We start from the raw sequence: 11,317 nt of genomic DNA, 5'->3' as shown, positions 1-11,317 counted from the left end.
ACCGACACCGCTTCCATCTTGCCCCAACCGATTTCGGTTTGGTCAGTTGTAGTTGGTCGACTCGATTTTTCGGTCTGATATTTATAGTTTTATCCATTATTTCTTTTATTGCTTTTAAAATTGATGTCATATATTGTTATTTAATTTAATTAAAAGTATATTCATTTAAAATTTTGCGTTGAGATTTTTAACTTGTATTGCACATGTCATCAAACCAGTATTATATGCGTGTGTATATATATCATCTTTTGAAAATTACTATTTTTCAAATTTTGCCGTAGCCCCAATTTCTCCATTTAATTTCCCTTTCATAGATATGGAAATGGGCCTGAATACACAAACATATTGGGCCAGACTCGTAGGCCCAATATAAAAACAAGCTTTGAAACGGGCAAGGGTTTTCTGGAGTAATTTTTCCCGAACATTCGGAATCCATCATTTCTGCTATTTACACTTTTTTTTTTTCTGTCGCCATAATAATACACCAAAAAGCCACAGCTAATTCCTTTCTTCTTTCCTTTTGGTTTTGTAATTCCCTTTCTCTCTCTCTTTCCGACTGCGGCTCAAAACAAACGCAGCTACTGTACGTATCTTTCAAAAACATTCGCACAAAACGCACAACCAAATGTGGAGAAATAATTCAATTCTACAAACAATAAACCCTACATCGATTGATTCTCTCTGTTTTTGATTCTGTTTACGGATCCTAATCTTGAAATATGGAACCACCGGCAATGGACGAGCAATCAAACGAGGCGGAAGGTCAGGGCGAAGAGCCTACAGTCCCATCTCCTTCTCCGGCGCCGCCGGCAACGGCGGAAACTCAATCGCAATCTCAAGAAGGAAGAGGGGAGGAGGATGAAGAGGAGGTTAAGAATGAAGATGATGAGTTGATTGCCAGGGCTCATAAGTTGATGGATAAGATCACTGTCTCGCCTGATAACCCTAACCCTACCGTTCTTCACGCCCTTGCATCACTTCTCGAGACTCAAGAGTCCAGGTTTGTGCTTCTTGTTCTTTTGCTGGTTTTGATAGTTTTTGAAACCGAATTTGTAACGTTTTGATAGTTCGAACATGTTGTTGAACCGCTTGATAATGTGGAATTTGAATTGGAATGATCTTCGGAAGGAAATGTTTAATGTTCTTTCGTTGTCTTTCGGTTGTTTGTTTGTTTTTCTTTTGCGTCCGTGTGTGTTCTTGCTGTGGGTTGAAGAGGAGCTTCGCGCTATGAGCCAGTGCTGCAGTTTCTATCAACTATATAACTCAAGTTTCCTAAGTAACGTTATAAATTGAAAACTTACGCCAACCCCAGCCTTAATAGACATTACTACGTCGATATAGATGATGAACTTCGAGTGACTACCTGGGAATGTTTTCTTTCCCCCCCCTCTCTCTCTAATGGAGTCCAGAATTAATCACTAGAATAGAAAGAGTGGTAAGGATCAACGAAGCATGGAAGAGATCGGAACATAATGGAGTGGGCCACATCACTTACTAGGAAAGTTTCTCAAATACTGGAGTCCAGCGTTTAATTCCTGGTTTCTAATTCAAGAAGTGGGAGGAATTTTGAATTTCAGGACCTGAAAAAGTTGATGATAATGACATGGTGCTATAGATGGTGTATGGTTTGTAGTTCTTATATCTTATCCTCCATATAAAATTATTCTAAACCTAATATGGGGAGACCTTGTATAAAGCCTTCGTTCACTTTGATGAATGTTGGGCGACATTTTTTTTGTTCGAAGTTTTTGTCAACTGGCTTCATTTTTGGCAATATTTACCTCATTAGAATGTATGTCTTTTATTTTTTAGGCAGACGTTGTGGTTTGCTGTTGCATGATATTGCATCTGTTCTAAATATATTTTATTACACACACAATAATGCAGATACATGGCAGAGAATGGTCATTCTTCTAGTAATGGTCGTGGATCTCATAGTATTGGAAGGCTAGGGAATGTACTCCGGGTAACCAAAAATTTGAAGTCATCCAACTTTTCTTTTTTTATTTGTTTGTGTTGTTAGGTGGTTTGGGAACAATCATTCAATTCTATACATATTTAAGGTTTTCAGGGTGATTGGTGGGGAACATAAATAATAGGTATATGTTGTGATTCTTAGTTTAGTGACGTTCCTTATTCTGACTTTTTCTCCCCACTTTGTAGGAGAACGACGAATTTTTTGAATTGATTTCCTCGAAGTTTCTTTCAGATGTTAGATATTCATCCTCTATACAGGCTGCTGCCGCAAGGCTTCTTTTAAGCTGTTCATTGACTTGGACGGTAAACTCTCTCTCTCACTCACTCACTCACACATGCACGCACAAAGTCTTATTTTTGCGGTTGTTTGTCGTGTTTTACCCAATGTGATTAGACCTCTACACGTTGCAGTATCCTCATGTTTTTGAGGATGATGTTCTGGAAAACATAAAAAAATGGGTGATGGAGGAAGCTGGGAAATCTTCTGCTGAGGATCGCAACTGGAAACCTGAATCAGGAGGAAAAGATGTTTCAGATTCCGAAATGTTAAGGACATATTCCACCGGACTCCTTGCCGTATGCTTGGCTGGGTATGTCATTGCTGTAACTCTGTTCGTGTTCACCAGCGTTAATACAGTTGTTCATTTTGCATAATATGTAAGTGTTTGTTTTTCTAATTTTCTCAGTGGAAGCCAATTGGTGGAAGATGTTTTCACTGCTAGATTATCTGCAAAACTTATGCGCTTTCTTCGTATTCGTGTTCTTGGAGATGTGAGTCAAAAAGATGGTAATCATTTACTAGAAGCAAAAAATGCTTCTAGTGCTAGTGGCGTCAAAGTTAGAGATGAAAGCCGAGTGAGGGTACGGCAAGTTTTGGAAACATCTCATTTAGATGATTCAAGAACGGATGAAAGATCCGTAGACGATCAAGTTTTTGATAGGGATAATGAGAGAGGCCTAAGTAGGTTGGCACAACCTGAAGAATGTTGGGTTGGTGAAGAAGGACCTGATGGATTGGCTACTAGGGCTGATGGATATGAGGTGGATGTAGAAGGTGAAGAAAGATGGCATGGTTTAGATTTTCGAGATGGGAGGACTAAACATGGTGAGATTGATGACAATGCTAGAGATGACTCTACAAGACGCAAAATGAGCCGTAGCAGATCCAGAGGGAAAGGAAGAGTTCATGAAGGTGCTCTTGAGATCGATCATGCCCTCACTTCACCAATTTCTGGTAATAGAGGGCGGAGTGCTAGAGAAAGGAGTTCGTTTAAAAATCTGGATGTTAAAAAAGTATCTGATGCTAGTAGGACATCTGGCAGGATAAATTGTGATATTTCTTCTGTGGAACGAGATGATAATGATGATTGCTTCCAAGAATGCAGAGTTGGATCAAAAGATATTTCTGAGCTAGTAAAGAAAGCTGTTTGTGCCGCAGAAGCTGAAGCAAGAGCAGTCGGTGCACCTTTAGAAGCCATAAAAGCAGCGGGTGATTCTGCAGCTGAGGTTGTTAAGAGTGCTGCTTTTGAGGTATACTATCTCTATCTCTTTCTCTCTCCATTTTTTATGCCAACACAGGAAATTTTAAAATCTTCTTTGTCCTTCACTTCCGACATATATGCTTCTTTATTATGTAGGAATTCAAAACTTCTAATGATGAAGAGGCTGCATTTTTCGCTGCTTCTAAGGCTGCAACTACTGTGATTGATGCTGCCAATGCTGTGGAGGTTTCCAGGTTTGTGATTCTTTATTACTCGATATGTGGAAGGGAATGCAATATACTTTCTCGTTTCCCATGTTTTTTAAATGTTCCCCACTATGTGGCCTAAAAATGTGCGGATGGATTGGTACAGGAGCCAGAATGATTCGAATGTTAGTTCAGCTGATCCAGGTACCACAGGAAAAGAAATGAATGAGCAAACTGAAGATTTTTTCATCCCTAATTTTGATTCCCTCACACAGCTGAGAGAAAAATATTGTATTCAATGTCTTGAGATTCTTGGGGAATATGTTGAAGTGCTTGGTCCTGTATTGCGTGAAAAGGGTGTAGATGTATGTCTTACACTACTTCAAAGGAGTTCCAAGCAAAGTGAAACATTAAATACTGAAATGCTATTGCCAGATGTGATGAAATTAATATGTGCTTTGGCTGCTCATCGTAAGTTTGCAGCACTTTTTGTTGACCGCGGTGGCATGCAGAAACTTCTAGCAGTTCCCAGAGTTTCTCAAACCTTTCTTGGGCTCTCTTCCTGTTTATTCACAATTGGTTCTCTGCAGGTAGTTATTGAGGCCAAATATTCTCTTTAGCCTTAGTTTCTGTATTAATTTTTCATTTTGGAGACCCCATTATTTCATCTCACTTGCAAGGCTTCCCCTCCGTGCAGGGAATAATGGAACGAGTCTGTGCCCTTCCTTCAGATGTTGTCTATCAGGTGGTTGAGTTAGCCATTCAGCTTCTTGAGTGCCAACAAGATCAAGCAATAAAGAATGCAGCCTTATTTTTTGCTGCTGCATTTGTGTTCAGAGCTGTTCTTGATGCATTTGATGCTCAAGATAGCCTGCAGAAATTACTCGGGCTTTTGAATGATGCTGCATCTGTGAGGTCAGGAGTGAATTCTGGTGGGGCTTTAGGTCTATCGAGTACAGGATCGTTGCGGAATGATCGGTCACCTACTGAAGCACTTACATCTTCTAGAAAGCAAATAGCTTATCATACCTGTGTTGCTTTACGTCAATATTTCAGAGCTCATCTCCTTTTGCTTGTGGAATCTATTCGTCCTAATAAAAGTAGTCGAAGTGCGGCTCGAAATGCTTCCAGTGCAAGGGCAGCATACAAACCACTTGATATTAGTAATGAGGCTATGGATACTGTTCTTCTCCTCTTACAGAAGGATCGGAAGCTTGGTGCTGCATTTGTAAGAACTCGTTGGCCTGCTGCTGAGAAGTTCTTAAACTGTAATGGGCATATAACCATGTTGGAGTTGTGTCAGGTACTACCATCTAAAATTCTGCTTTCTTTCACATTTATTTTCTCCAAACCTTTTTTGACTTCTAGTCTTGGTTTTGTAGGCCCCTCCTGTTGATCGTTACTTGCATGATTTACTTCAATATGCATTGGGGGTTCTTCATATTGTAACATTAGTGCCTAACAGCCGCAAAATGATCGTGAATGCCACATTGAGCAACAATCGTGTCGGTGTAGCTGTCATTTTGGATGCAGCAAGTATTGCTAGTAATTTTGTTGACCCAGAGGTAATGGCCAGTTCTACTGTTGTTTTTTATGATATTGCAAATGGTGGAAACCGAACTTTATTGTAGATAGTTGTTTGGCTATCACTTGGTCATCTGATGGTATTAGATTGCTACCTGAAAATCTTTGCAGATCATTCAGCCGGCTTTGAATGTGTTGATCAATCTTGTTTGTCCTCCACCATCAATCAGCAATAAACCACCTGTAGTCATGCAAGGATCGCAAGCTATATCTTCCCAGACCTTTAGTACTCCTGTTGTAGAGAGTAGAGATAGAAATGCAGAACGCATTGTCCCAGATCGAGCTGCTTACTTGACTGGTCAAGGAGATCAGAGAGAACGCAATGGGGAATCTAGCCTTGTAGATCGAGGCAATACTTCGATAACTGGTCAGGCTCCTAACAACAATTCTCAAAATCCTGTTGCAACAACATCAGGGTTAGTTGGGGATCGTCGAATATCTTTAGGTGCAGGAGCAGGCTGTGCCGGTCTTGCTGCACAGTTGGAACAAGGGTATCGTCAAGCCAGGGAGGCAGTCCGTGCTAACAATGGTATAAAGGTTCTTTTACATCTTCTCCAGCCTAGGATCTATCTACCTCCTGCAGCTCTTGATTGTCTCCGAGCTCTTGCATGTCGGGTCTTGCTTGGGTTAGCTAGAGATGATACAATAGCACACATATTGACTAAACTTCAGGTATAATTTGTTCATCTTTTAGCCATTTGTTAATAATATTTGTGTTTCCTTTGCATGGTGGTATCCAAGTAAAAAAGCTGACTCATCTCATTGAACACTGAAAAAATTGCTTCAATTAGAATTGGGATCTAACATCTCGATTCTGAGGAAAATATTCCTCGAAACTTCTCAATGGAGTTCGCCAGAATCTATGACATTGAAGGTTCACATGCCATCTTTCCTTTGAAGTTCAAAACTCTCTTCGTGGTGGAAATTCTACGGGGTTTGTTTGATCTGTGATTCTATTGACCATGCAAAGAAGTATGAGCCATAATACTGGCTAATGAGGACTGGAGTTGACAGTAAGGTAGAAAAATCGAAAGCAAATAATGGGAAGAAAGAACAAGGCAAAGAAAATCCGTGGATTAAGCTTCCGATGCTTGAAAAGCAGGAAAAAGTAATTAGATTGCTGGAGTTTTGTACCACAAAGGATCATCTGCCGAATTGTGTTTTCATTTGAATAGTGTCTTTGACTTTTCTTTTTACTCTTAATAATGATTGCTAGAACCTATTTCTTTTTTCAATATGGATAGTCTTGTGAATAATTGATATCTTTTAGGCTCCCATTTTTTGTTGCTTCAATAAATACATAATACTGCAGCCTCATTTTTCTTGTTATGCACGTGCATAATTTAACTAATTCTACAATGTATGTTTTGAAGTCCCATATTGCTTTTTTGAACTCTGCTGTATCACAAATTGGTTTACAGGTGGGGAAAAAATTATCGGAACTAATTCGAGATTCAGGGAGCCAGATTTCAGGAACTGAGCAAGGTAGATGGCAAGCTGAGCTTTCCCAGGTTGCGATTGAGCTGATTTCTGTAAGTACCTTTATCTCCACACTATGCCAGTATTCAGACTTGTATCTACATTTCTCTCTCATTTCATTGAGAGAGCTCTCCATACCTAATTCTATGGTGTATTGTGTCACGGGGTAAAACTTAGGTCGTACATCGTATGCATTCTGTTTGCATTTGATTTATGGGGCTAAATACTAACTAACCTAGCTTTTAAATGGAGATTGGAAATGCATACTACACAACTTTATATGCGGAATGTTTTCATGGCAAATTATTGCTGTTTTATTTGTTATAAAATGTTACTTTTTAAAAAAATTATCCAAGCAAGGAACTGATTATGTTATTCAATAATGGTCAGATTGTGACAAATTCTGGGCGGGCCAGTGCTTTGGCAGCTAGTGATGCTGCTACCCCCACTTTGAGACGGATAGAAAGAGCAGCCATAGCTGCTGCTACACCTATCACTTACCACTCCAGGTAGTTGCTAATTTATTTTGAATGCAGATTTTGTGCTATGGGTTACTGAAAACTTTGATTGTGTTGGCATTTCATTTGTTGGCTTTCTCATGTGCTTGTGTAAAATCTCAGGGAACTTCTTCTTTTAATTCACGAGCATCTTCTTGCATCTGGATTAACCAAAGCTGCCCATGCACTGCTGAAAGAGGCTGAGTTGATACCTTTGCCTCTTTTAGCAGCTCCATCATCTCTTTCATACCAAGTCTCCAAGCTAGAGACACCCTCAACCCAACTGCAGTGGCCCTGTGGTCGATCCCCATGTGGATTTCTGAATGATAAACCTAAGCTGCCTTCACGAGAAGAAGATGCGAGTTCAAAATGCGATTTTAACATGTCTTGTTCAAGGAAAAAGCCCTTGGTTTTCACTCCTTTTACGCATTCAAAGTCTCTACCTAAATCCCTGGAATCTTCTTCCTCAGCAGTTAGAAAAATTTCTAGTACTTCAAAACAATCTGCTGCACCTTTATCCATAAACGAAACAACCCCAGTCATCGATACAGAGTCTCAATGTAAAACACCCATTATATTGCCAATCAAGCGGAAGTTGTCTGAGTTGAAGGATACTGGCACCATATTGTCCTCGAAACGACTTCACTCTAACGAATCTGGACTTCGTTCTCCTATTTGTCCTACTCCTATTTCCTCTCGCAAGAGTAGTCTAATTACAGATGTTGGGTTTTCTACCCCAAGCACCACCAACATGAGAGATCAGTATGGACGACCGATACCTGGGGGTTTTTGGACGGATTGTTTGGATGACAACCAAGGGAGTTCCCAAATTGGTTTGGTTACACCATCATCGCATCCTGGGAATCCTAACGACCCCCAACCCAGCAATAGTGAGAGGATAACTTTGGACTCCCTCGTTGTTCAGTATCTAAAACACCAGCATCGCCAATGTCCAACACCAATAACTACTCTTCCACCATTGTCTCTTTTGCAGCCTCATGTTTGTCCTGAACCAAAACGAAGCCTTGATGCACCATGGAATGTAACATCTCGCCTTGGTTCACGTGAATTTAGAAGTATATATGGTGGTGTTCATGGAAATCGCAGGGACCGCCAATTTGTCTACAGCAGGTTTAGGCCTTGGCGAACTTGTCGGGATGATGCTAGTGCTCTTTTGACCTGCCTTACTTTCCTAGGGGACTCGAGAATTGCTGTCGGCAGCCACTCAGGGGAGGTGAAGATCTTTGATTCCAATAGCAGCAGCATATTAGAGAGTTGCACCAGCCATCAGTCTCCTTTAACCATAATGGAGTCATTTACTTCTGACGACACTCAGCTTGTGCTTTCATCTAGCTCTTTAGATGTAAGGTTATGGGATGCTTCATCCATTTCTGGTGGGCCCATGCATTCATTCGAAGGATGCAAGGCTGCAAGGTTTAGCAATGCTGGGAACATTTTTGCTGCGATGGCATCGGAGCCTGCTCGAAGAGAAATACTCTTGTATGATATTCAAACCTGCCAACTAGAATTGAAACTATCTGACGCCAACGTCAGCTCTGCAGGTCGAGGGCATGCTTATTCTCATGTACACTTCAGCCCTTCGGATACAATGTTGCTCTGGAATGGAGTTTTATGGGATCGACGGGGACCAGGCCCTGTCCATCGCTTTGATCAGTTTACTGATTATGGTGGTGGTGGTTTTCATCCAGCTGGCAATGAGGTTAGTTGAACCCGCTCCCACTTCTATTGCTAGGTTTTGCTTGCTTTGCTGTTGACCTGGACTTCCTAGTTTACAGAAACATTGAAATGGATAGGCTAATTGTTATTTTCAATTCTCATTTTAAAAGAACTAGCAATTTATGGGTGCATTTTGGGTTTTTTTTTTTTTTTTTAAAAAATAATATTATTGTCATAATAAAAATTGATTTTTAAGCGAAAACTGTTAATTCTGATTGAGTTTTTATTGATCTAAAAGGCGTTTGTAAGTTCTTTTCAGTGTTATTAGAATCTTCACTCACTTTTGAAATGTTCAAGTGTTTTTTGAAGTCGGTATATGTTACAAGTTTCTTATACTCTCTTTGATTATCATTATTATTTGGTTAAAATATTATTTTGGTTCCTGTACATTAAATATCCAATTTTAGTCCCAACACCTCCAATAAATCTTAATTAAAATTAGTCCCTGCAACAGTTAATTTATTATTGATTTTATCTTTAAAAAAAAGTTAGTCTCCTCGGTATATCCTTTATAAATTGCAAAAATATCTTCCCATAGTGTCTTTTCTTGCCCGAAAAGTTATAATTATTATTTTAACAATTTTGATAAAAATGAACTTTGCAGAACAAAATTATAGATTTATGGAAAGTACACAAACTAAAATAGAAGGAATTCTAAACTATAAGAACCAAAATGGTATTTTAACCTTATTATTTTTTCCTCTACAGGGGTGCCCCTTTCTGGACTTTATTATTATTTTTTTAATTATATATATATATATATATATGTCCGTGTACTCTTTTGCCCTTTCTTAAAAAGAAAAAGAAAAAAGGATGGTTGTATGAAAGATTGCAACTAATTTTTACGCTGGTATTCTGGCCTTCTGCTGATGTTAGATTTCAATAGCTTGAGCTGCTTTAACTCTGCACTGTGTTTCTATCGTGGAGGAAATTGTGCAAAGCTTCTTGTGATTCTTAACTTAACGTGGAAAAACTCCTTTCTATAAATGAAAATTTCCTTTTCATGCTCTTTTTCTTGATATCTTTGGCTATATTTGCAGGTTATTATTAATTCCGAGGTTTGGGATCTTCGAAAGTTCAGGCTTCTCCGCAGTGTACCTTCGCTTGACCAAACAGCGATAACATTCAATGCGAGTGGCGATGTAATTTATGCTATCTTGAGGAGAAATCTCGAGGATGTAATGTCAGCTGTTCATACCCGTCGTGTCAAACATCCACTCTTCGCTGCATTTCGGACCATCGATGCAGTGAACTATTCAGATATTGCTACTATCCCTCTAGATCGTTGTGTTCTAGACTTCACAACAGAGAGTACTGATTCCTTCGTTGGTTTGATCACAATGGATGATCAAGATGAGATGTTTTCTTCAGCAAGGGTCTATGAAATTGGTCGAAGAAGGCCGACCGACGATGACTCTGATCCTGACGATGCTGAGAGTGAGGAAGATGAAGACGAAGATGACGATGACGATGACAGTTTGGATCCAATTTTAGGTCCTGATATTGATGGGGATGGTGAGAGTGACTCTGATGATATGAGTAATGACGATGACGATGATAGTGTGAGCGATCTCGATGACGACGACGTTGATTTTGTGATGGACGATGTTGACTTCGACGGTGGCCCTGGAATTTTGGATATAATGCCGGAAGAGGATGATGAAGATGATGATAGTCAACTGCTGGAATCTTTTAGCAGTGAGGACGATGAGGATTTTGTCAATAACGGGTATGGATTTTAAAACATTGCAGGATAATCAAAACAATCAGGTCAACCTTGATGTATTTATTTAATTTTTAGTCACTTTTTTAGTTGAAAATAACTTTATTTTAACAATTTAGTTAGATAAAAAGAAATGGGAAAAGAGAAATTCTCCCATTTTCAATCTCTTCGAGTCTCCGGTGGTTTTGACTTTTTTTTTCTTTTTTCCTTTTTCCAATTGATTATTGCCGAGATTTTTTTTGTTCTTTTCCTTGGGCATAATCCAATCGGAGTTTTCTTTTCTTTATTTGGAAAGGAAAAAAAAGATCGTTCGAGATTTGCTTTAATGTATGATGGGCACACAAGTATCTTGATGGTTTTAGTCAGTAGAGACTTTTGAGAGTTATAAATTTTAGTTAATTGAGAAATTAAGGTTTCGATTGGTAATCATTTTGCTTCATTTGTAATTTCTTTCATCTTCAAATTTTTTCTTTCGTTATCTACTTTTGACCGATGGTTTAAGAAATTAAGCCAAATTTTGAGAGTTAAAAGAAAGGTGACTTTAAAAAAAAATGGAATTTGGTTAAGAATTCAATCATGTAAACTTTTATAAGAAATATGGATGAAATAAATTTACTTTTCAAAAACTAAAAA

General features: G+C 39.0%; 1 protein-coding gene across 1 annotated transcript; it reads left to right on the top strand.

Annotated features, from left to right (window-relative positions):
* The first annotated feature begins 468 nt into the window (after positions 1–468).
* On the top strand, positions 469–10,847 carry LOC120086237 (DDB1- and CUL4-associated factor homolog 1). Its single transcript, XM_039042785.1, has 14 exons — positions 469–1,000; positions 1,888–1,966; positions 2,164–2,280; positions 2,389–2,567; positions 2,664–3,507; positions 3,615–3,712; positions 3,831–4,254; positions 4,362–4,967; positions 5,047–5,229; positions 5,360–5,920; positions 6,670–6,780; positions 7,118–7,236; positions 7,348–8,944; positions 10,002–10,847. Exons 1-14 carry the CDS (start codon positions 720–722, stop codon positions 10,701–10,703), a joined length of 5,901 nt encoding a protein of 1,966 aa, XP_038898713.1. The 5' UTR covers positions 469–719; the 3' UTR covers positions 10,704–10,847.
* The last annotated feature ends 470 nt before the right edge of the window (positions 10,848–11,317 follow it).

Source organism: Benincasa hispida, chromosome 9, assembly GCF_009727055.1.
Source record: "Benincasa hispida cultivar B227 chromosome 9, ASM972705v1, whole genome shotgun sequence".
Classification (NCBI taxonomy): Eukaryota; Viridiplantae; Streptophyta; class Magnoliopsida; order Cucurbitales; family Cucurbitaceae; genus Benincasa; species Benincasa hispida.
The sequence above is the reverse complement of the archived record's forward strand: the minus strand, read 5'-3'. Positions and strand labels throughout refer to the sequence as shown.